This window comes from Heterodontus francisci, chromosome 2, assembly GCF_036365525.1.
Source record: "Heterodontus francisci isolate sHetFra1 chromosome 2, sHetFra1.hap1, whole genome shotgun sequence".
Taxonomy (NCBI): domain Eukaryota; kingdom Metazoa; phylum Chordata; class Chondrichthyes; order Heterodontiformes; family Heterodontidae; genus Heterodontus; species Heterodontus francisci.
Genome location: NC_090372.1, coordinates 134,120,750 through 134,145,670, shown reverse-complemented (window position 1 = coordinate 134,145,670; position 24,921 = coordinate 134,120,750). Strand labels below are relative to the sequence as shown.

The 24,921-nt window shown below is 47.4% G+C and overlaps 1 protein-coding gene across 6 annotated transcripts in view; it reads right to left on the bottom strand.

The window, feature by feature from the left end:
* The window catches only part of LOC137347091 (polycystin-1-like protein 1), a 433,612-nt gene that overhangs the window by 144,734 nt on the left and 263,957 nt on the right, over positions 1 to 24,921 (bottom strand). For 5 of the 6 annotated variants that reach the window (XM_068011179.1, XM_068011196.1, XM_068011192.1 and 2 more), the window contains 4 exons: positions 22,534 to 22,599; positions 20,380 to 20,580; positions 10,803 to 10,880; positions 10,539 to 10,681 (listed from right to left, as the gene is read on the bottom strand). In XM_068011179.1, coding sequence (XP_067867280.1) covers positions 10,539 to 10,681; positions 10,803 to 10,880; positions 20,380 to 20,580; positions 22,534 to 22,599 — 488 coding nt within the window. The remainder of the gene's footprint in view (positions 1 to 10,538; positions 10,682 to 10,802; positions 10,881 to 20,379; positions 20,581 to 22,533; positions 22,600 to 24,921) is intronic. The other variant, XM_068011185.1, reaches the window with a different exon arrangement.

Sequence of the window (24,921 nt, the reverse complement as noted above, 5' to 3'; positions counted from 1 at the left end):
CGGTCAGAGAGAAAGCGAGAGGGGAGAGAGAGAGTGGGGTGCGGTACAGAGAGTGAGTGTGGGAGATAGAGAGAGAGAAAGTGTGGGAGAGAGAGAGACAGTGTGGGAGAGAGAGAGTGTGTGGGTGAGAGAGTGTGTGGGTGAGAGATAGTATGTGGGAGAGAGAGAGAGAGTGTGGAGGAGAGAGAGAGTGTGGGGGAAGAGAGAGATAGTGTGGAGGAGAGAGAGAGAGTGTGGAGGAAGAGAGAGAGAGCATGGGGGAAGAGAGAGATAGTGTGGGGGGAAGAGACAGATAGTGTGGAGGGAGACAGAGAGCATGTGTAGGGGAGAGAGAGAGAGTGTGGGGGAGAGGGAGAGAGTGTGGGGGGGAGAGAGAGAGAGAGTGTGGGGGAGAGAAAGAGTGTGTGGGGGGAAAGAGAGAGTGGGGAGAAGAGAGAGTGGGGGAAAGAGAGAGTGGAGGAAAAGAGAGTGGGGGAAAGACAGAATCGGGGGGAAAGAGAGAGTGGGGGGAGAGAGAGTGGGGGGAGAGAGAGTGGGGAGAGAGAGTGTGGGGAGAGAGAGAGAGAGAGTGCGGGGGGAGAGAGAGAGAGTGCGGGGGGAGAGAGAGAGAGTGCGGGGGGAGAGAGAGAGAGTGCGGGGGGAGAGAGAGAGAGTGTGGGGGGAGAGAGAGTGGGGGAATGAGAGAGTGGGGGAAAGAGAGAGTGGGGGAAAGAGAGAGTGGGGGGAAAGAGAGAGTGGGGGGAAAGAGAGAGTGGGGGGAAAGAGAGAGTGGGGGGAAAGAGAGAGTGGGGGGAGAGAGAGTGGGGGGAGAGAGAGTGGGGGGAGAGAGTGGGGGAGAGAGAGTGGGGGGAAAGAGAGTGCGGGGAAAGAGAGTGCGGGGAAAGAGAGTGGGAGGAAAGAGAGTGGGAGGAAAGAGAGTGGGGGAGAGTCGGGGGAGTGAGAGAGAGTGGGGGGAGAGAGTGTGTGGGGAGAGAGAGTGGGGGAAAGAGAAAGATGGGGGAAAGAGATTGGGAGAAAGAAAAAGAGTGGTGGGAGAGAAAGATAGTGGGGGGAGAGAAATAGAGTGGGATGGGAGAGAGAAAGAGAGAGAGAGTGGGGGAGAGAGAGAGAGAGAGTGGGGGGAGAGATAGTTGAGTAGAGAGTGGGGAGGGGGGAAGAGTGAGAGGGGACAGAAAGAGTGAGTGGAGGATAGAGAGAGTAGAGGACAGAGAGGGTGAGTGGGGGAAGAAAGAGGGACAGGGACAGAGAGAGAGATGGGGGCAACAGAGAGAAAGAGAGTGGCTGGGGGGACAGAGAGCAGGTGGGGGGTGACAGAGAGCAGGTGGGGGTGACAGAGGGCGGGGTGTGACAGAGGGCGGGGGGTGACAGAGAGCGGGGGGTGACAGAGAGCGGGGGGTGACAGAGAGCGGGGGGTGACAGAGAGCGGGGGGGGGTGACAGAGAGCGGGGGGGGTGACAGAGAGCGGGGGGGGTGACAGAGAGCGGGGGGGGTGACAGAGAGCGGGGGGGGTGACAGAGAGCGGGGGGGGTGACAGAGAGCGGGGGGGGTGACAGAGAGCGGGGGGGGGAGTGACAGAGAGCGGGGGGGGTGACAGAGAGCGGGGGGGGTGACAGAGAGCGGGGGGGGTGACAGAGAGCGGGGGGGGTGACAGAGAGCGGGGGGGGGTGACAGAGAGCGGGGGGGGGGGGGTGACAGAGAGCGGGGGGGGGTGACAGAGAGCGGGGGGGGGGTGACAGAGAGCGGGGGGGGGGGGTGACAGAGAGCGGGGGGGGTGACAGAGAGCGGGGGGGGTGACAGAGAGCGGGGGGGGTGACAGAGAGCGGGGGGGGTGACAGAGAGCGGGGGCTGACAGAGAGCGGGGGGGACAGAGGGCAGGGGGTGGCAGAGCGGGGGAGGGGCAGAGCGGGGGGGCAGAGAGAGGGGGGGCAGAGAGAGGGGGGTCAGAGAGAGGGGGGGTCAGAGAGAGGGGGGGGTCAGAGAGAGGGGGGGCAGAGAGCGGCTGGGGCAGAGAGCGGGTGGGGCAGAGAGTGGGGGGGAAGAGAGCGGGGGGCAGAGAGCGGGGGGTCAGAGAGCAGGGGGCCAGAGAGCAGGGGGCCAGAGAGCGGTGCGGCATAGCAGGGGGAGCAGTGAGCAGGGAAGGGATGGAGAGGGAGAGGTGGTGACAGAGAGGGAGAGATGAGGACAGTGAGAGAGAGAGCTGGGGACAGGGAGAGAGAGGTGTGGGACAGAGAGAGAGGTGTGGGACAGAGAGAGTGAGGTGGGGACAGAAATAATGAGGTGGGGACAGAAATAATGAGGTGGGGACAGAAAGAGTGAGGTGGGTACAGAGAGAGAGGGGCACAGAGAGAGAGGGGGACAGAGAGAGAGGGGGACAGAGAGAGAGGGGGACAGAGAGAGAGGGGGACAGAGAGAGAGGGGGACAGAGAGAGGTGTCTGAGAGAGAGAGAGCTGGGAGACAGAGAGGGAGAGAGACAGAAGTGGGAAGACAGAAAGGGGGAGGTGGGGGAACAGAGGGAGAGAGAGAGAGGTAGGGGCGAGAGAGAGAGGTAGGGGGCGAGAGAGAGAGAGGTAGGGGGCGAGAGAGAGAGGTGGGGGACAGAGATAGAGAATGGGGGGACAGAGAGTGCGGGGATGACAAAAAGAGGAGGGTAATATGGAGGGGGGAATGACACGATGGGGGAATGACACGATGGGGGAGCGACATGGGGGGGAAGCAAAAGAGAGGGGAGGGAACAACGCAGGGGGGCCACAATGCAGAGGGGGGCCACAACACAGAGGTGGGGGGGAACAACACAGAGAGGTGGGACAACACAGAGAGCGGGGACAGCACAGAGAGCGGGGACAGCACAGAGAGGAGGGGCAGCACAGAGAGGAGGGGCAGCACAGAGAGGAGGGGCAGCACAGAGGGGGGGGGACAGCACAGAGAGGTGGGACAACACAGAGAGCGGGGACAGCACAGAGAGCGGGGACACCACAGAGAGGAGGGGCAGCACAGAGAGGAGGGGCAGCACAGAGAGCGGGGACAGCACAGAGAGCGGGGACACCACAGAGAGCGGGGACAGCACATAGAGCGGGGACACCACAGAGAGCGGGGACACCACAGAGAGCGGGGACACCACAGAGAGGAGGTGCAGCACAGAGGGGGGGGCAGCACAGAGGGGGGGGAACAACACAGAGAGCGGGGACAGCACAGAGAGCGGGGACACCACAGAGAGCGGGGACACCACAGAGAGCAGGGACACCACAGAGAGGAGGGACACCACAGAGAGGAGGGGCAGCACAGAGAGGAGGGGCAGCACAGAGGGGGGGACAACACAGAGAGCGGGGACAGCACAGAGAGCGGGGACACCACAGAGAGCGGGGACACCACAGAGAGGAGGGGCAGCACAGAGAGGAGGGGCAGCACAGAGGGGGGGCAGCACAGAGGGGGGGCAGCACAGAGGGGGGGGGCAGCACAGAGGGGGGGGCAGCACAGAGGGGGGGGCAGCACAGAGGGGGGGGCAGCACAGAGGGGGGGGCAGCACAGGGGGGGGGGCAGCACAGGGGGGGGGCAGCACAGGGGGGGGGCAGCACAGGGGGGGGCAGCACAGGGGGGGGGGCAGCACAGGGGGGGGCAGCACAGGGGGGGGCAGCACAGAGGGGGGGGCAGCACAGAGGGGGGGGCAGCACAGAGGGGGGGGCAGCACAGAGGGGGGGGGCAGCACAGAGGGGGGGGGCAGCACAGAGGGGGGGGCAGCACAGAGGGGGGGGCAGCACAGAGGGGGGGCAGCACATGGGGGGGGCAGCACATGGGGGGGCAGCACATGGGGGGGGCAGCACATGGGGGGGGCAGCACATGGGGGGGGCAGCACATGGGGGGGCAGCACATGGGGGGGCAGCACATGGGGGGGGGGCAGCACAGAGGGGGGGGACAGCACAGAGAGGGGGACAGCATAGAGAGGGGGGGACCGCACAGACAGCGAGGACAGCACAGACAGCGAGGACAGCACAGACAGCGGGGACAACACAGAGTGGGGCGGACAACACAGAGTGGGGCGGACGAACACGGAGAGGCAGGGACGAACGCGGAGAGGCGGGGCGAACGCGGAGAGGCGGGGCGAACGCGGAGAGGCGGGGAGAACGCGCAGAGGCAGGGGAGAACGCGCAGAGGCAGGGGAGAACGCGCAGAGGCAGGGGAGAACGCGCAGAGGCAGGGGAGAACGCGCAGAGGCAGGGGAGAACGCGCAGAGGCAGGGGAGAACGCGCAGAGGCAGGGGAGAACGCGCAGAGGCAGGGGAGAACGCGCAGAGGCAGGGGAGAACGCGCAGAGGCAGGGGAGAACGCGCAGAGGCAGGGGAGAACGCGGAGAGGCAGGGGAGAACGCGGAGAGGCAGGGGTGAACGCGGAGAGGTGGGGTGAACGCGGAGAGGCGGGGCCGAACAGAGAGAGGAGGGACCTGAGGGGACACAGAAAGGGGGGACATAGAGGGGACTACACAAAGAGGGGGACACACAAAGAGGGGGGGACACACAAAGAGGGGGGGACACACAGAGAGGGGGGGACACACAGAGAGGGGGGGACACACAGAGAGGGGGGGACACAGAGAGAGGGGGGGACACAGAGAGAGGGGGGGACACAGAGAGAGGGGGGGACACAGAGAGAGGGGGGGACACAGAGAGAGGGGAGGACACAGAGAGGGGGAGAACACAGAGAGGGGGAGAGAGATACAGAGAGAGGGAGGAGGGAGAGAGAGCAATTAAGATCAGTCCTGACAGATGGACATCTATCTGGAATAATGTGCAGGCAGACATTGACGACTTGTGCAAGCGTAAAAATGCCAGGTATCTTACTAAATCTGTGTCCAACACAGCGATGAGAAAGTAAGGCAACACATTAGTCTTCTAATTTAAAGCTTCTTCACAAAAATGCACATTTGTTGTTGTTTTGATTCATAGTAAGATAAATTTTTAGTTTAGTTTAGTTTTTAGTTTAGAGATACAGCACTGAAACAGGCCCTTCGGCCCAGGTGTTATCTTTCTGAAATTCTCTCACCGGCCTCCTGTGTAAGACAAAAATTGTAATGTGTAACCCCGACGCGAAAAGATTGGACACCCCTGCTCCAAGCCTTTAAACTTGAGTTTTAAAATAACTTAGCAGCTAGATTATTTAAAACACAGGTATAAAGGCGTGTGTCGTCTAAACTTAATTTAAAATGGCAAAAGTCACATAGGGAAAGTCTTGATTTCTATGCTCTGGCATGTATTACTTTCACTTGAGACACAAGCTCACTGACATGTTGAAAGTTACTAGACTTTTATTTCTATATAAATGTTGCAATTCCGCTGCTATTCTTTTGGAATCACATTGTTCCAGAACTTGTATTAAGGGGAAAATAGGCAAGAAAACCCAAGGAATCTCCAAAGGTCAGCAATGTATGTTCCTCATGAATACAAGAGTATGGTGCATTGGTGCTGAGTGATATTGGCGAAAACCAGATGCTGCTGACCCATATACAATAGTTGGTAAATACAATGTAACGGATAACTTTGCATAAGGTCTTCCGACAGGCCAGGACAGATAGTTCTGACGTTCCAGCTTGCAAAACGAAGGGCTGGTATTTCTTTCCTTTTTTTTGTCGTGCTGTTTGGTGCAGTGTTACAGTCCACGTGTCAGGCAATGGCACTGAGCTCCAAGCACCCATTGAGGCAGGTGGACTGTGGCGGGACAGAACCTTATTGACCAGAGGCTGCCCGGTTTGAGGTGGGCGGTAACTGTCTAGTGAGATGCGATGACCTCTCCCACCGGCAAAGGCAACCTGTGACGCCCAATCCCTATGTCAACTGAGCTGGACTTATAACCCGTAATTGCTGCCTTCCGTGTTGTTTTGGTCGCTGTAAGGCAACTATCGAGTGACCTCTCCATGGCGCATGCCTGGGCGGATGTATGGAGGTTGTGAGTTGCTCAAGCGTCAAAACAACCTCTCGGCCTTCCTAGTGGGGTCCAAAGGAGTGCAGAACATGACATTTGGCACTGGTATGCCTGCAGGAACTGCTGGAAACATGCCAAAGATGACCGCCTTCGGGGTTCCGCTCAGGATTTTCTGTTAGGGTTTACTCCCTTAGCCTTGGTCTCTACCGAGATGCCCACAAGGCAGTGGGGTTGTTAGCTCCTATCCCTGAGCAGGGGCCCTAACAAGTAAGCTGTGTGATTTCATGGAGGGAGAAGGAAGCGGGGACAGGGTGTGGGGGGGAAGGGGGTGCGAGGGGGGAGGGGGTGCGAGGGAATGGGGTGGGGGAAGGGGGAGCTGGGAAGGGGGTGCAGGGGGGAGGGGAGGGGTGCAAGGGGGAGGCGGTGCAGGGGAAGTTGGTGCGAGGGGGGAGTTGGGAAGGGGGTGCGAGGGGGGAGCTGGGAAGGGGGTGCGAGGGGGTGAGGGAATCACGCTCTGTAAGAGGTTCAAGAGTTCACCTCCCTAGGCTCAACTATCACCAGTAACCTGTCTCTCTATGCAGAAATCAACAAGGGCATGGGAAAGGCATCCGCTGCTATGTAGAGACTGGCCAAGAGAGTGTGGGAAAATGGCGCACTGACACGGAACAAATAGTCCGAGTGTATCAAGCCTGTGTCCTCAGTACCTTGCTCTACGGCAGCGAGGCCTGGACAACATATGTCAGCCAAGAGCGACATCTCAATACATTCCATCTTCGCTGCCTCCGGAGGATCCTTGGCTTCAGGTGGCAGGACCGTATCTCCAACACAGACGTCCTTGAGGCGGCCAACATCCCCAGCATATACACCCTACTGAGCCAGCGGCGCTTGAGATGGCTTGGCCATGTGAGCTGCATGGAAGATGGCAGGATCCCCAAGGACACATTGTACAGCAAGCTCGTCACTGGTATCAGACCCACCGGCCGTCCATGTCTCCGCTTTAAAGACGTCTGCAAACACGACATGAAGTCCTGTGACACTGATGACAAGTCGTGGGAGTCAGTTGCCAGTGGTCGCCTGAGCTGGCGGACAACCATAAAGGCGGGGCTAAAGAGTGGCGAGTTGAAGAGACTTAGCTGTTGGCAGGAAAAAAGACAGAAGCGCAAGGAGAGAGCCAACTGTGTAACAGCCCCGACAACCAATTTTATCTGCAGCGCCTGTGGAAGAGTCTGTTACTCTAGAATTGGCCTTTATAGCCACTCCAGGTGCTGCTTCACAAACCACTGACCACCTCCAGGTGCTTACCCATTGTCTCTCGAGACAAGGAGGCCAAAGAGAAGAAAAGAGAGAGAGAAAGAGAATGGATAGCTTTAATAAACCTTAATCTATGATGAACTGTCTACGATTCCTTAACAAAATCCATGCTGCATTTGCAGTTTTAAAACTTCCGGGGGAAGACATAGTAAAAATGTATTATGTTTCCATGACCATCTTATAAACAGTCATTAACTGATTTTTTTTTTGCTGCAAATTGGATTAAAGTACTAGTTTTACAAGTATGTCAAAGAACAGTAACTGCAATGTGCATCATTTACTATCTAGTTTGAAGGGAGATAACCTGAGTGGTAAATTTCATTTGAAAACTGTCTGTATCATATTGTCCATGAGCGATTCTGTTGTTTCTGTATTTTAGAACCCAGGACCCAGTTTAACAGCCTATCAAGATGAATAAATTAGTCTTGGCTACCTACTGTTACTCTCTGTGTCCCTTCCTGTCCCACTATGCCTTTCTGTTTTTCATGACTCTTCTTAAGTCCTATTGCTCCATCCTATAAAATTCTCCTGATTTGGAGATCACTGCCCTTTTCAGGGCTGCCCTGTCTTCAGACATATATTACAAGCAATTGGAGAAGGTGCACAAACATTGACCATAATGGGTTAAATTGTCTTGTGACAACCGCAGTGTGAGAAATGGTCTGTCTTCCTGATGCTGATTTTTCTACTGCCTCACTTCAATAACCACAATAACAATACTCTCCTTGAGTTTCATGGTTTATTGGATGAATTTGCACTCTTGACGTACTGTGAATCCACAGAGGTAATCCGATAAGATCTATCTACCACCCCGTGACATGGTGTAGGTAAGTCTATTCTGTCAACAACAGTAATTCGCATTGGCATTGCACACTATTTTGCTTGCTAGCTAGCTAATACAGTTGTGCTGCTCTCCATTGATATTTGTATGCTTGACTACTTTATTTATAGGGATAAAAGTGTTTTAAATAGGACTCTGTTTAGATGGCATTAGGGTGACTATACACTTTGTGTACATATTAATTACCCCCATGTCTGTGGCTGAGTCAATAATTTTACTAAATGTCCATGGTGCATTTTGATGCCTATCCATGTACTTTATAACAGGAATGTAGAACTGAACCTACCCGAGGCAGGTTTAGGAGACAAATGACTAGAACATCCCAAAGACCAAAGCAAACTACTGCGGATGCTGCAAATCTGAAATAAAAACAGAAAATGCTGGAAATACTGTAAGGGTCTGGAAACAGAGTCATAGAGTTATACAGCACAGAAACGGACCCTTCGGCCCACTGTGTCTGCTCCAGCCATCAAGCCTATCTATTCTAAACCCATGTTCCAGCACTTGGCCCATAGCCTTGTATGCTATGGCATTTCAAGTGCTCATCTAAACACCTCTTAAATGTTGTGAAGGTTCTGCCCTCGAGGCAGTGTGTTCCAGATTCCAACCACCCTCTGGGTGAAAATTTTTTCCTCAAATCCCCCTGCCCCTTACCTTAAATCTATACCCCCTGGTTATTGACCACCACTAAGGAAAAAAGTTTCTTCCTATCTACCCTATCTATGCCCCTCATAGTTTTGCGTACCTCAATCAGGTCCCCCCTCAGCCTTCTCTGCTCTCAGGAAAACAACCCTAGCATATCCAATCTCTCTTCATAGCTGAAATGCTCCAGCTCAGGCAACATCCTGGTGAATCTCCTCTGCACCCTCTCCAGTGCAATCACATCCTTCCTATAGTGTAGCGACCAGAACTGTACATAGAACTCCAGCTGTGGCTGGAGTTTATACAGTTTATACAGCTCAATCATAATCTCCCTGCTGTTATATTCTATGCCTCGGCTAATAACGGCAAGTATCCCATATGCCTTCCTAACCACCTTATCTACCTGTGCTGCTGCCTTCAGTGATCTATAGACAAGTACACCAAGGTCCCTCTGACCCTCTGTACTTCCTATGGTCCTACCACACATTGTATATTCCCTTACTTTGTTAGACCTCCCAAAATGCATCACCTCACACTTCTTGGGATTAAATTCCATTTGCCACTGCTCTGCCCATCTTACCAGCCCATCTATATCGTCCTGTAATCGAAGGCTTTCCTCCTCACTATTTATGAGACCACCAATGTTCATGTAATCTGCGAACTTACTGATCATACCTCCTATATTCACATCTAAATCATTAATGTCCACTGCAAACAGCAAGGATCACAGCACCGATCCCTGCGGTACTCCACTGGTCACAGGCTTCCAATCGCATAAACAACCCTCGACCATCACCCTCTGCCTCCTGCCACTAAGCCAATTTGGGATCCAATTTGCCCTGGATCCCATGGGCTCTTATCTTCTTGACCAATCTCCAATGCGGGACCTTATCAAAAGCCTTACTGAATTCCATGTAGACTACATCAACTGCTTTACCCTCATCTACACACCTAATCACCTCCTCGAAAAATTCAATCAAATTCTTAGACACGATCTCCCCCTGACAAAGCCATGCTGACTATCCTTGATTAATCCCTGCCTCTCCAAGTGAAGATTAATCCTGTCACTCAGAATTTTTTCCAATAGTTTCCCTACCACTGATGTTAGACTCACTGGTCTGTAAGTACCTGGTTTATCCCTGCTACCCTTCTTGAATAATGGTACCACATTTGCTCTCCTCCAGTCCTCTGGCACTTCTCCTGTGGCTAGAAAGGATTTGTGGAGAGAGAAACCACAGATGTTGCAAGACCTGCTGAGTATTTCCAGCATTTTCTGTTTTTATTCCATAATCCCTTAAAACTGGAATCCTGGCAATGAGTACCTTTTTAAAAACTGTGTTCCCAATTATGATTCATTTCCAGTTGTTGAAAGCCACTCAGCACTGATAAAAATAGAGGAACTAACTTGAAAGGAGTAACTCAAACAACAGTGTTAGGGAATTGAATTAATATGTGTAAACAAGTCTTGTTCTTTACTTTTAAAATGGGAGCATGTGATGCAGCATTTGTTCAAGGCTTGAGCAGCAACATTGCATATCCTGATTTGTTTTACTCCAGAAATCCAGTTGGTGAAGGATGATACTGGAGCCAATCTTCACTCTGTCTTACATTTATTCACAGAGTGAAATATTCCCAAGCATACACCTCCTAAGTCAACCACATCACAGTTTCAGTAAGTGTCTTTTTATATGTGCTCAAGTGAAACCCCAATTAATACCCTCCACCTGCACATAATTAAACACAACTGATATACAATTAACATAATATGCATCGTACATTTAGCAAAGGAATCCTTTCTGAAGTGGTGACTTTTTAAAAAAAAATACAACAAACCCACCTTCCTTCCTGAAGTACAGAACATGCTATAATGTGTCTGAATCTCTGATCCTCTGCTGGGTCGCACTTCACATGTCAATCCTTGAGGAGCCTCATTTGTAAAGAGGAAAAGCTGTGCTTTTCCTGTTTGTCTCTGGCCTCCTACTGGAGAAGTAGACAGTGTAAGGAGACAATAGCATAAAATGCCACAATCTCAGCACACACATAACCTATGTGAACAAAAGACCTAATTGCAGTTCAACATGCTTGCAATATTTATACTTACCAACAATAACTTCTATCATGTAAATCTTTTTACTTTTTAGGCTGAAAGGTTTAAATGTTAACGTCTGTGATTTTATACCTGTTGAAAAAGGCAAATTAGTTAATGAATAACTGTTGGTCTAACAGAAGAGCTGAACAATATGGATTCAACACAAAACTATAATTCACAGCTAAAGTAAAATGTTAATCTTAATGTATAGCCAAATTATAATCAGTCACACAAATTTCATCTTACTTGCTCTCTATTACTCCAATCTTTCCTCCTTCCTTGTCTCCTTTCCTGAATACAGTTACGGGTACTGAAATACAGTTCCACAAACACCAGCCACTCTTTAATACTTCATCTTGGTTATCATTTTTCATGTGTAAACTTAGAAAGTGAATATCAGCAAGCTGGCAATGTGAGGGAGCTGAGGGTATCAAATCTAAAACTGATTCGTTGTCTAATATGTAGACAGGTAACAAAGTAGTTGGTAAACATGCACAGAGAGTGGCACAACATGTGAATGCATTCAGCATTATCCACAGCACCCGGCTACAGTGCAGAAAGAAATGTAATTACCCCACCAGGAGTAGCAAGGAACGGCTCTTTTTCACACCTCTCATATTTTCGGCAGTCCTGCAGGACTATCTTAACCTCAGCCCTATCTGTAAGTCAACAAAGAACACTTCACTGCACCTTCTTTCTGCTTCCTGTTATGGACAGGTAGAAAATGGTGTGGGTGACTTACACTTTCCACCTCTCAACTGACCACAGATAGTCTTTTGTTAAAAATTGTGTTTTAGTCCCTGAATGTTTTAACGGTCAAATGAATAGACAAACAACAGGCTTTCTCGCAGGTTTAAAAAGATAACTATTTATTAAACAATACCAGAAAAATGTTTGCAACCTCACCCACTCACACAGGCACCCACAAGCACACACACTAGAAAAGATGGAGATTAGAAGATAGCATGCATTTAAGTCGGATTGTTGTAAAAAGAGTTCACTTTGAACCTTCTTGGTTGTCCAGGAGGAATTTTTTAAACAGCATTGTGGGCCCAATGTTCCTTTTCTTGGTTCACTGAAGTATTATAGATTCCTTTGTTTAAGACTCAGTCAAAGTCGGTGGACAACCTTGTCAAAATTTCTCAGATGGGGAGTTTTCAGGTGGATTAAAGGAGTTATAGGCGGTGTCTTATTCTTCGATGGAATGGATCTCACAGCTTCCTCACTGGTTGACTTTCCCTCTCTCTCCCTCTCTTTTTCTCTCACAGAGAAATCACTTTTTAAGAAAAACCCTCATCAGGATGGGTTTCAGTCAGGTGACCATAAATGGCCTCCCCTGGCGTGTTCACACAATGTCTTTGAATGTGCGGCCATTGTTACACAATGGAGTCGGAATGTGCTTTAGCTTAATAAAGTGGTGTTATTTCTCACCTATTATCTTGACTTTGCATCCAAAGTTGTCCAGTCTGTGAAGGCTTTTGTCAAACCAATTCTTTAAGATAGGAGCGATTTAGGGGAGATAGGGGCATAATGGTAATGTCATTAGACTAGTACTCTGGGGACATGGCTATAAATCCCATCATGGCAGTTGGTAGAATTTAAATTTAATTAATAAATCCAATTAATTATTTTTTTTTAAAGTCTGGAATTGAAAGCTAGCCTCAATAATGGTGACCATGAAACTACCATCAATTGTCATAAAAACCCATCTGGTTCACTAATGTCCTTTAAGGAATTAAATCTGCCATCTGTACCAGGTCTGGACTACATGTGGCTGCAGATCCACAGCAATGTGGTTGACTCTTAACTGTCCTCTGAAATCAGTTGTCAAGGGCAATTACGGATGGGCAACAAACGCTTTCCTTGCCAACAATGCCTATATCCCATGAAATGAATAAATAAAAAAAATTCCACACCATCAAGACTGTCCTGAGCACAGCTGAAGAGATTCTGGAGGAGTGTGCCATTTCAGGTGATGAGCTTGAATTGAAGGGGAACTGCTGTCGGATGAGAATCAGAGCCTACATCTTTGAAGAAAGAAGCTGGAGATCTACCTGAGGAAATTCAGAACTCTGAACAACTTTGTGGCTGTAATTGGTGCCTTATATGCTGAGTGGACTGCCAAGGATATCTGTGAGATCTATGTCTGCTGTATCTGATTGTTAATGTCTAATTTGTAATATATCTTCCAATCTTCTCTGGATACAGGGGAGGTGTCAGAGGACTGGAGAGTGGCAAATGTGGCACCCTTATTCAAGAAAGAGTGTAATGACAGTCCTAGCAACTACAGGCCAATTAGTTTAACATCAGTGATAGGTAAGGTTTTAGAAACAATTATCAGGGAAACAAATCAACAGGCACTTGGAAAAGTTTGAGCTAATTAAGGATATCCAGCATGGATTTGTAAAAGTCAGATCATGCTTGACTAATTTAATTGAATTTTTTGATGAAGTAATAGAGAAGGTTGATGAAGGGGATGCGGTGGATGTTGTTGATATGGATTTTAAGAAAGCGTTTGATAAAGTACCACATAAAAGGTTGTTTAACAAAATTGAGGCTCACGCAATAGGAGCGTTAGTGTTCAATTGGATAGAAAATTGGCTTAAGGACAGAAAATGGTTGTTTTTCAGACTGAAGGATGGTAGACAGCGGCATTCCCCAAAGGTCAGTGCTGGGACCACTGCTTTTTTTGCTATATATAAATGACGTGGATTTTGGAATACAGAGTACAATATCAACATTTGCGAACACTACTAAACCTGGAGGATGAGAATGATACCACTCGCCTGCAATAGGACATATATAGGCTTGCAGAATGGGCAGACAAATAGCAGATGGAATTTAATAGGCAAGTATGAGGTGATGCATTTTGGCAGAAAGGATAGGGAGAAACAATACAGACTTAATTGCACAGTTCTAAAGAGTGTGCAGGAACAGAGGGACTTGGTGTGCATGTGCATCGATCTTTGAGGGACATACTGAGAGAGTGCTCAGCAAAGCATATGGGACCTTGGGATTCATAAATAGAGGCATAGAGCAGGGAAGTTATGCTGAATCTCTATAAAGCTCTGGGTGGGCCCCAAATGGAGTGTTGCATCCAGTTCTGGTCACCACACTTTAGGAAGGATGCGAGGATCCTCGAGAGGGTGCAGTGGAGATTTACCAGAATGGTTCCAGGGATGGGGGATATTAGTTACAAGATTAGGTTTGAAAAGCTGGGGTTGTTCTCCCTGAAGAAAAGGTGATTGAGGGGAGATTTGATAGAGGTTTACCAGATTGTGACAGACTTAGATAAGTTAGACAAGGAAAGGCAGTCCCCATAAATGGATGGTACAAGGTCCAGGGATACAGATCGAAAGTTTTGGGCAAGAGATGCAGGGGAAATGTGAGGAACAACTTTTTTACGCAGTGAGTGGTAATGACCTGGAACTTGCTGCCCACGAGGGTGGTGGAAGTGGAGAAGATCAATGATTTCAAAAAGAAATTGTATGGACACTTGAAGGAAATAAACTTACAGGGCAACTGGGATTAAGCAGGGGAGTGGATTGACTGTATTTCTCTGCGGAGAGCTGGCATGGACTCGAAAGGGCTGATTGGCCTCCTCCTTTGCCGTATATATAGTGACTATCATCAGTCTGTTGATTCATGTTTAATTTATGTTGATTTTGGTTTGATTGTTAAAGTAAAAGTTATAAAAGTGAAATCTTGTCCATTTGGTGTTTTTTTACTGGGGTAATTTGGTAAATTTGGTTCTTTTGGTTTGTTGATCACGACGGGGATCATAACAAAATTGGCGGCGCTTACAGGATCAATTCAAATTAGGCTGTGAAATGGGTTCACTGGACTTTTCCAGAATTTAAACAAACAAGATTTCACATTTACTTTTGCTGTATTCAGTGGGAAATCACCAGGGCAGTGAGGAGCAAGAGCTCCTAGAGCATGATCAGGAAAATTTTCGACAACACTATATTGCTAGTCCAACGAGAAAGGAGGCACTGCTAGGCTTGGTTCTTGGGAATGATGTGGGCCAAGTGGATCAAGAATCAGTAGGAGAGCATTTAGGGGATAGTGATCATTGTATCATAAGGTTGAGGCTGCCTATGGAAAAGGACAAAGAGCAATCCAGAGTAAGAATAATTAACTGGGGGAAGGCCAACTTCAATGGGGTAAGAATGGAGCTGGGACAAATAAACTGGAGTCAAAAGCCGGCAGGAAAACTGGTAGATGAACAATGGGCTATCTTCAAAGAAGAGATAGTTTGGGCACAGTCAAGGTATGTTCCCTCGAAGGTGAAAAGTAAGGCAAACAAATCCAGAGTTCCCTGGGTGACAAAAAGAGGTAGAGATTAAGATAAAGAATAAAAAGTGTGCTTACGACAGATGCCAGGTAGAAAATACTATTGAGAATGAGGCTGAATATAGAAAGTCCAGAGGGGAAATGAAAAAACAAATAAGAGAAGCAAAGAGAGAGCATGAAAAGAGACTAGCAGCTAGCATTAAAGGAAATCCCAAAGTTTTCCATAGGCATATAAATACTAAAAGGGTGGTAAAAGGAGGAGTGGGGCCGATTAGGGACCAGAAAGGGAATTTACACATGGAGGCAGAGGGCATAGCTGAGATATTAAATGAATACTTTGCATCTGTCTTTACCAAGGAAGAAGATGCAACTTAGGCAATGTTGAAAGAGGAGGGAAGTCAGACACTAGAGGGGTTTAAAATTGATAAAGAGGAAGTATTAAATAGACTGTCTGTATTTAAAGTGGATAAAGCATCAGGGCCGGGTGAGATGCATCCAAGGATACTGAGGGAAGAGAGGGTGGAAATCGCAGAGGCACTGGCCATAATTTTTCAGTCTTCCTTAGACACGGGGGTGGTGCCAGAGGACTGGAAAATTGCAAACGTTACACCCTTGTTCAAAAAAAGGTGTAAAGATAAGCCCAGCAACTACAGGCCAGTCAGTTTAACTTTGGTGGTGGGAAAACCTCTAGAAAAAATAATTAGGGACAAAATCAATAGTCACATGGATAAATGCGAGTTAATTAAGGAAAGCCAGCAAGGATTTCTTAAGGGAAAATCATGTTTAACTAACTTTCTGGAGTTTTTTGAGGAGGTAACAGAGAGGGTTGAAGAGGGCAATGCTGTTGATGTGATGTACTTGGACTTTCAAAAGGCATTTGAGACAGTGCCACACAACAGACTTGTGAGCAAACATGTAGCTCATGCAATAAAAGGGACAGTAGCAACATGGCTACGAAATTGGCTGAGTGACAGGAAACAAACAGTAGTGGCTAATGGATGTTTTTCGGGCTGGAGAAAGGTTTGTAGTGGAACTCCCAGGGATCAGTGTTGGGACCTTTGCTATATTCATGACCTAGACCTTGGTGTACAGGGCAAAATTTCAAAGTTTGCAGATGATACAAAACTTGGAAGCATTGTGAACTGTGAGGAGGATAGTGTAGAACTTCAAAAGGACATAGACAAGTTGGTGGAATGGGCAGATAGGTGGCAGATGAAGTTCAATGCAGAGAAATGTGAAGTGATTCATTTTGGTAGAAGGAACATGGAGAGACAACTTAGAATAAAGGGTACAATTCTAAAGGGGGTACAGGAGCAGAGGGACTAGGTGTAAATGTGCATAAGTCATTGAAGGTGGCAGGACAGGTTGAGAGAGCGGTTAATAAAGCATACAGTATCCTGGGCTTTATTAACAGAGGCATAGAGTACAACAGCAAGAAACTTTTGTTGAACTTGTTTAAGACACTAGTTTGGCCTCAGCTAGAGTATTGCAACCAGTTCTGGGCACCGCACTTGAGAGGAAAGACATGAGGGCATTGGAGAGAGTACAGAAAAGATTCACAAGAATGGTTCGAGGGATGAGGAATTTCAGTTACGAAGATAGATTGGAGAAGTTAGGACTGCTTTCCTTGAAGAGAAGGCTGAGAGGTGAGTTGATAGAGGTATTCAAAATCATGAGGGGTCTGGACGGGGTAGATAGAGAGAAACTGTTCCCACTTGTGAAAGGATTGAGAACTAGAGGGCACAGATTTAAAGTATTTGGGAGGAGAAGCAAAAGTGACATGACAAAAAACTTTTTCTCGCAGCAAGTGGTTAAGGTCTGGAATGCACTGCCTCAGAACATGGTGGAAGCAGGTTCAATTGAAGCATTCAAAAGGGAATTAGACAGTTATATGAAAAGGAAGAATGTGCAGGGTTATGGGGAGAAGGCAGGGAATGGAATTGAGTGAGTTGCTCTTTCAGAGAGCGGGTGTGGACACGATGGGCCAAATGGCCTCCTTCTGCACTGTTGTGATTCTGTGATTACCTTTATCTGAGCCCTTCATTGACAAACCTGTGCACTGTATGGCCGGGTCTGATTAATCAGTTATTTTAAGTAACAGAACAGCTGCAGAAATTCATTCTTGCCTATTGGTTCCAGCCTTCACTTTCTTCAGCCTGCCAGCTCTCTTGCACCTGCATGATCTGAGCTTAGATGGCTTTGTGTCCTTTTTATTTGGTATATAACTATCTAATTCCCTTTTTAATGCTTCAATTGAACCTGCCTCCACTACATTCTCAGGCAGCGCATTCAGACCCTAACACTTGCTACATGAAAAAGTTTTTCCTCATGTCACTTTTGCTTCTTTTACCAAATATTTTAAATCTGTGCCCTCTCGTTCTCAATCCTTTCACGAGTGGGAACAGTTTCTCTCTATCTACTCTGTCCAGACCCCTCATGATTTTGAATACCTCTATCAAATCATCTCTCAGCCTTCTCTTCTCCAAGGAAAACAGTCCTAACTTCTCCAATCTATCTTCAAAACTGAAATTCCTCATCCCTGGAACCATTCTCAGGAATCTTTTCTGTACACTCTCCAATGCCTTCACATCGTTCCTCTAGTGCAAATAATACTGGTGGCTCTACGCCATCAAGACTGTCCTCAGCAGAGTTGAGGAGGTTCTAGAGACATGCACCATCTTGGGCAAAGACCATACCCGTGGAGTTAGAATTGAAGGGGACCTGCTGCCAGATGAGAACTGGTAGCTACATCTTTGAAGAATGAATCTGGAGATCTACCTGAGGATGTTCAGACCTTTGAAGAACTTTGTGCTTGTAATTGGTGCCATAGATGCTGAGTGGACTGCGCAGTAAATCCATGAGATCTAGCTCTGTTGTATCTGATAGCGAATATGTAATTCGAAATATATATATAGACCGTGTTCTGTCTGTTAATTCATGTTTAATTTATACTGATTTGGTTTGATTGTTGAAGTACAAGTTATAAAAGTGAAATCTTGTCCATGTGTTTTTTTTAATTAGGGCAGTTTGGTAAATTTTTGGTTTATTGATCTCCACGGGGAACATAACACAGGCAATAAACATCTCCGAGAGAATCTAACCATCTACCCTTGACACTCAACAGCATCGCTGAAACCCCCAGCATCAAGATCCTGGGGGTTACCTCTGACCAGAAACTTAGCAGGGCCAACCATATAAATTATGTGGCTACAAGAGCAGGTCAGAGGCTGGGAATTCCGTGGGCAGTAACTCATTGCCTGACTCTTTACAGCCTGTCCACCATCTACAAAACACAAGTCAGGAGTGTGATGGAATACTCTCCACTTGCCTGGATGAGTGCAGCTCCAACAATACTCAGGAAGCTCGACACTATCCAAAACAAAGCAGCCCACTTGACTGGCATCCCATCCAGCACCTTCAACATTCACTCCCTCCACCACCTGTGCACAGTGGCCGCAGTGTGTACAATCTGCAAGATGCACTGCAGCAACTCACCAAGGCTCCGTCGACAGCACCTTGAAAGCCTGTAACCTCTACCACCTAGAAGGACAAGGGCAGCAGACACATGGGAACACCATCACCTGCAAGGTCTCCTCCACGTCACACACCATCTTGACTTGGAACTGTATCGCCATTCCTTCACTGTCACTGAGTCAAAATCCTGGAAATTCCTTCCGAACAGCACTGTGGATGTACCTACACCCCAAGGACTGCAGCAGTTCAAGAAGGCAGCTCACCACCACATTCTCAAGGGCAATTGGGAATGGATAATGCATTGCCAGCGACATTCACATCCCAAGAATGAATTAAAATAAAACAGTCACTCCATTGTTAATGCTCTCAAATAAGTTTACACATTTAATTGTTGATATCCATTCCACTGCTCAACAGCATATAATCTGCTCCCTAACAAAGTGACTGATCCCTTGTTATTCCTCAGCTAAATACAAAGGGGTTCTGTTTAGACCATTTTTTATTGATATCCTACTGCTTTAGGATTATAATGTTTTCTCTAGTTACTACCATTACCTTACTGTCTTTTCTTCCTCTCTTATGGCTTTTGAAAGATTTATATATGAATATATTTAGCTTCAAATGGTAACCCAGCTACAGCCATATTGTAGTTTCTGCTATAATGGAATTATTATCCAATTTAATCAAAGGCTTCAGTTCCCCAATTTTGTTTCTTACACTGTCTACAATAATACACTAAGTTTTAGTTTAGATTTACAATGTTTCCTTTCCATATCTTGCTTCCTTTTACTATCTTATTCTGTTTAACTTCTTTCAACCTGTCTACCTGCTTATTATCTATACACCTGAAATTTACTTTCTCTTCCAACCAAACAATTGCTTATTTGTCCAAACAACCAGATACTTGGATTCTTAGTAACAGTTGGGGTGAAGATCTGTACTTGTATAAAAAACAGATTCTGCCTTTCCGTTCACTTTTCTTTGGATAAGGAATTACATCCCACTAATTTTCAAATATAACATCCCACTAATTTTACTGAAATGGGTACTATCAGATTGCAAGTACCAGTAATTACACATAGTATGCAAGTTGAAAAGTTACAGAGGCAGTTAATCCAGGGAAAGAGGCATGTTACTGGACCTTCAAGAAGTCTAAAAGAAGTGTTCTTTCTACAGCCTTACCACCGTAACTGGCAGAAATCCGCTAAACTAGCTGGAACTAGACCAGGACCTGGGTTACAACAGGCATTCCACAAGGGATTGTTGAGGGAACAGCCAGTATCTGCCTGAATACAGCAATTAGCACAAATGAACAATGGACCAAGGCATCCCTACCTTGAAGGATTCCTTATCCGTAAATGAGACTTGGTATATGGTAGACAGTGGTATGCCTGGTCAGACTGTAGCCAGAAGTGGGGCCCAATTAGGGATTCAGGATAAGATTCAGGGCTGGTCTGCCAAATAATATTTTTTGGTGGCTTTTTCACAAAGACGACCATGGGCACAACCATTTCCTCTCCCTGAGAGGGAAAAGGCTTGACACGCCAACCTGGCTGGGCCACCTCCGCTGTTCTTTTCGGTATCAAGTCTATGCCAGGCATCCCAGGTACGCCATGAATGTATGGATGCTCACCATTGGCACACAAATCAGGGAACTTATCTCTGACCCGGAACGTCCACCACAGTCATTAGTAAAGGTTCACAGTGGCCACATCTCAGCACTTACATCAAGACACACCCCATCGTACATTTCTGTGGAAAAGCACTTTAATACAACAGTTAAGTTTGTTCCTTTCCTTTTTGCAAACTGACTATTTACCTGTTGTTGTGTAGGTTTCAAATTTCATATCATTAATGGCTACTTTCGTCCACTCTATCATGGGACTGGGTCTTGATGCAGGTGGAGGCTGCATATCTGGAAGAACATCATCACCATCTCCTGCTTCTGATCCAAAATTGGATCCCCCAGATACATCTGTACCAGTCCCAGTAGCAAGACTACTCCCAATGGATCCACCTCCTGTAAGTTAGCAGAATCGTATACAATAGTTTAAAAAATCAAAAACTAGTCTTCTAACAAGACAATGCTTTCATAGAATCATAGAATTGTTACAGCACAAAAGGAGGCAATTCCACCTGTTGTGTCCCTGCCAGCTCTCTGCAACAGCAACTCAACTTGGCCCACTCCCCAGCCCCCTTCCCCAAAGCTCTGCAAATTTATTCTCTTCAGGTGCTTATCCAATTCACTTTAGGAAGCCCCAATTTTATCTGCCTCTGCCACACTCTCAGATCTTAACCACTCACTGTGTAAAAGGTTTTCCATCTTGACACCATTGGTTCCTTTGCCAATCACCTTAAATCAGTGTCCTCTGGTTCTCGACCCTTCTGGCTAATGCGAACAGTTTCTCTTTATCTACTCTGTCTCGACCCCTCATAATTTTGAACATTTTTCAGAAAAAGGTGTGAGCAACCCATTTCTAATTTGTTTAGAAAAGCATAATACAATAACAGAGATCACCAAAATGTGTCATGATGTCACCTGCATGTCATGACATCTTAAGAAAAACAACACTATGCTCGGTCTTCGAAATCACACTTCCTCCAGCTCCAGAAACAGATAAATGTGCAAAATGTTTCTTCATGAAGATGGTACTCCTTTAAATCTCTAAATAATGTATATAATGTATCATGCATAGTAATAAATAACAGTTTTAAGTTCGAGCTTCCAAGAATTCATTGGCAGAATTGACAGCACTGTGGGTTTATCTGCACCACATGGACTGCAGCAGTTCAAGAAGACAACTCACCACCACATTCTCAAGGGTAATTAGGGATGGGCAACAAATGCTTGCCTTGCCAGTGCGCCCACATCCTATGAAATAATTTTTAAAAATTCACATCTACCTGTCAACTTTCAATTTGTCTGACATAGAGTACATAATGTCAAGCCACTTAACCAAGTCCAGAGAGCTTGGGAGCATGTTTGCAGACCAAGTCTACAGGGATCTTCAAGTGTGTGCAACAATACTGCTGGACTTCAACCAGCTAAAACGGCAGAGCTTACAGAGCAGATCACTGGTCAGCGTCCTGTTGCATGTCAAGCTAGGACCACTCTACCTATTAGAGTTTTGAACTGCAGGGTTATCAGAAGACTATTGGGAAGAATCTCAGATGCCAGTAACAGATCTAAGGGCCACATTTTATTTTTGAACCAGTCTAGCTGATCGATCATCAGCAGTAATATAGAAATCTGCCTGGCTCAGGTTTGAGATTTCAACACCAACCACAAGTGTAGACTTGGTTTCTAACTTTCACCAGCAAGCTTGTTATTTTCAAGCACCTGAATCCAAAACAAACCCTGGGGTTGAACTGAGAAGATGAGACCTCCTAAACTTGAAATCTTTATAGTATTGAAATTGGCACATATGGGGTGGCATAGCACTACTGAATATAATGGTCAATGCAACTAACGTGGAACAGTCACAGATTTAAGTCCGAATTCACTTAGTGCCTGATTTAAGCTGCTCTGAGTGGAGAAATGCCAGAATCAGGACAGAGATCGCCGCTTGGCAGATGTCACTCCAGACAGAAAAAGAAAAGATGATGAATGCAATAAAGACAAGGCTTGCTCAATAACAGGTCAGTTGAAACACAGAAGGAATGGGCATATGATAGCTGAACTGGCAGATCATTAAACTCCTGTCACCAAAAAAAATCACTTTATTGGTGACATTTCAAACTCATCAGAACTTACTGGGATAGATTTATTAGTTTTCAGTCAGGAATGGAGTATTTGCTAGGCATGGAAGAAAAATAAGGTTCTTGACAAAAATCTGCAGCCTTGCTCATCCAGGCATGTAGCTGAAGGATGAGGCACAGTGAGAGACAGAAGTAGAAAATTTAGTAGAAATAGAATTCTATTAATCAGAAACTTGCAAACTAATCCAATTCTACTCAAAAACTGTGACCATACCTTGAAATCCTGGCCTCCCACCAGACCCAGAAGTTCCTTCTACTGTGTTATAATGTGTATCAAACTCTGCACAAAGAGGAAATAATATATATTAAGAGCAAAAATAGAATATGTAACCTATTACATAATTTAGAGTGGGATTACTATTGGTTTCGTAGTATTTTTCCACAATAGCTGCAAAATTACAGACCTAGAACAATGTAAGCTAAAAGCTCAAATCTGGGAGTTTTTATTGACCAATGGCATTTGTTCGTGTGCTCTAATATGCAAATCTGCACTGTGAAAGAAGTTTGTATCTTCCCAAGATCAAGGGCTGAATTTTATGATTCTGCCAATGGTGGCGGTCCCACTTGTGATGTCAGTGTCCGCGCTGCCGCGATTATGTGGCGAGCAGCCATTTTGCATAATGGCGGCAGCCATCCCCACCAATCACGTGGCTGGGGTGGCAATGGAGATGCTGCTCACGGCATCACCTGATGTTCCCCCATTCACAAACAAGCCCCTTGCAGAGCTCCTCCCATTCACAAACAAGCCCCTTGCAGAGCTCCCCCCATTCACTAAGAAGCCCCTTGCAGAGTTCCCCCCATTCACACACAAGCCCCTTGCAGAGCTCCCCACATTCACACACAAGCCCCTTGTCGAGCTCCCCACATTCACACACAAGCCCCTTGCAGAGCTCCCCACATTCACACACAAGCCCCTTGCAGAGCTCCCCACATTCACACACAAACCCCTTATGGAGTTCCCCACATTCACACACAAGCCTCTTGCAGAGCTCCCCACATTCACACACAAGCCCCTTGTAGAGCTCCCCCCATTCACACACAAGCCCCTTGCAGAGTTTGCCACATTCACACACAAACCCCTTATAGAGTTCCCCACATTCACACACAAGCCCCTTGCAGAGTTTGCCACATTCACACACAAGCCCCTTGCAGAGCTCCCCACATTCACACACAAGCCCCTTGCAGAGCTCCCCACATTCACACACAAGCCCCTTGCAGAGTTTGCCACATTCACACACAAACCCCTTATAGAGTTCCCCACATTCACACACAAGCTTCTTGCAGAGCTCCCCACATTCACACACAAGCCCCTTGTAGAGCTCCCCCCATTCACACACAAGCCCCTTGCAGAGCTCCCCACATTCACACACAAGCCCCTTGCAGAGTTTGCCACATTCACACACAAACCCCTTATAGAGTTCCCCACGTTCACACACAAGCCTCTTGGACACTCAGCATGGCAACTCCACTTTCCCGATGCTACTCTGGTTTGGTTACCTTTCTTTTCGTCGCACCAAGAACACATGCCTCGGTGACACCAGCTTTTCAAAGTCACGACATTCAAGGCATGTGAATGCCGCATGTCAACCAGAAAATTGTGGAATCTTTGTGGGATCTCAGTGAATTAGATTCAAATTTATTTAAAGCAGCATTTTAAATGATGATGCCGTTGCATCGGGGTGTCAGCACTGCCATGGTACTTCCCCGCCTCTGCCAAAATTGGCACACTGCGATATGGCACCAGGTTTCATGGCGGACAGCTCCGTGGAGATTCCCAGGCCCCTCCACATCATCGAATGCGCCTCCAACAAGAGAACAAAATTCAGCCCCACATATTTATTCATATTTATAGCTGTACATTACAGTTATAAATTTGACTCCAGTGAGGCTCATTATTTCTGATCTGGGCATTGTATTATTAAGGCTCTTGAAAGCCTGAAATAAAAACATAAAGGGGGTGTTGGGGTGGGGGGGGGGGGGGGGGGGAGGGTGCGGTGGAAAAACTCAAATTGGCCTGATATCACGCACAGGGGATCACAATGTGCAATTACCCTGTGCACGGTCTTGTCAAAGCAGCAGCACATAACTTCACGCTGCTGCTCATCAACAAGATTGCAGCATGCAGTCCAACATGAAACATGCTGCCTGACTGGCTGCATGCCCAGCAGGTGTCCAGCGGCATACATGGCTAACACGATGTACAGCTAACCTGTACCTCAACGGAAGCCTGCTCTTCTTAAAAGGGAGGTGCACTCAGGCTACAGATGCTGCTGGAACAGTGTCTGGAAGCCTTTTGTGGAAGGAAGACTGGAAATGGAGCAGCAGATCCAGAGAGAATACACCTAGGTTCTTGATGCGGTGCTGGAGGAGAGAGAGGCAATGTTTCCACAGCACGTCCTACAAAAGGAATGGGAAAAGGTAGCTGGGGAGGGCAATACCTGGTGTCTGGCCCAAGGTGCTGGCTACAGTGCACAGCGTTCAATGACCTCACTTGTGGTTAAGGTCAGTGAATGCATCTTCAAATGACATCTCCGACTCACTGCACCACCAACCTCTCACATTACTCAATGCACCACAGCCCCATCACTAAACCATCAGCAAT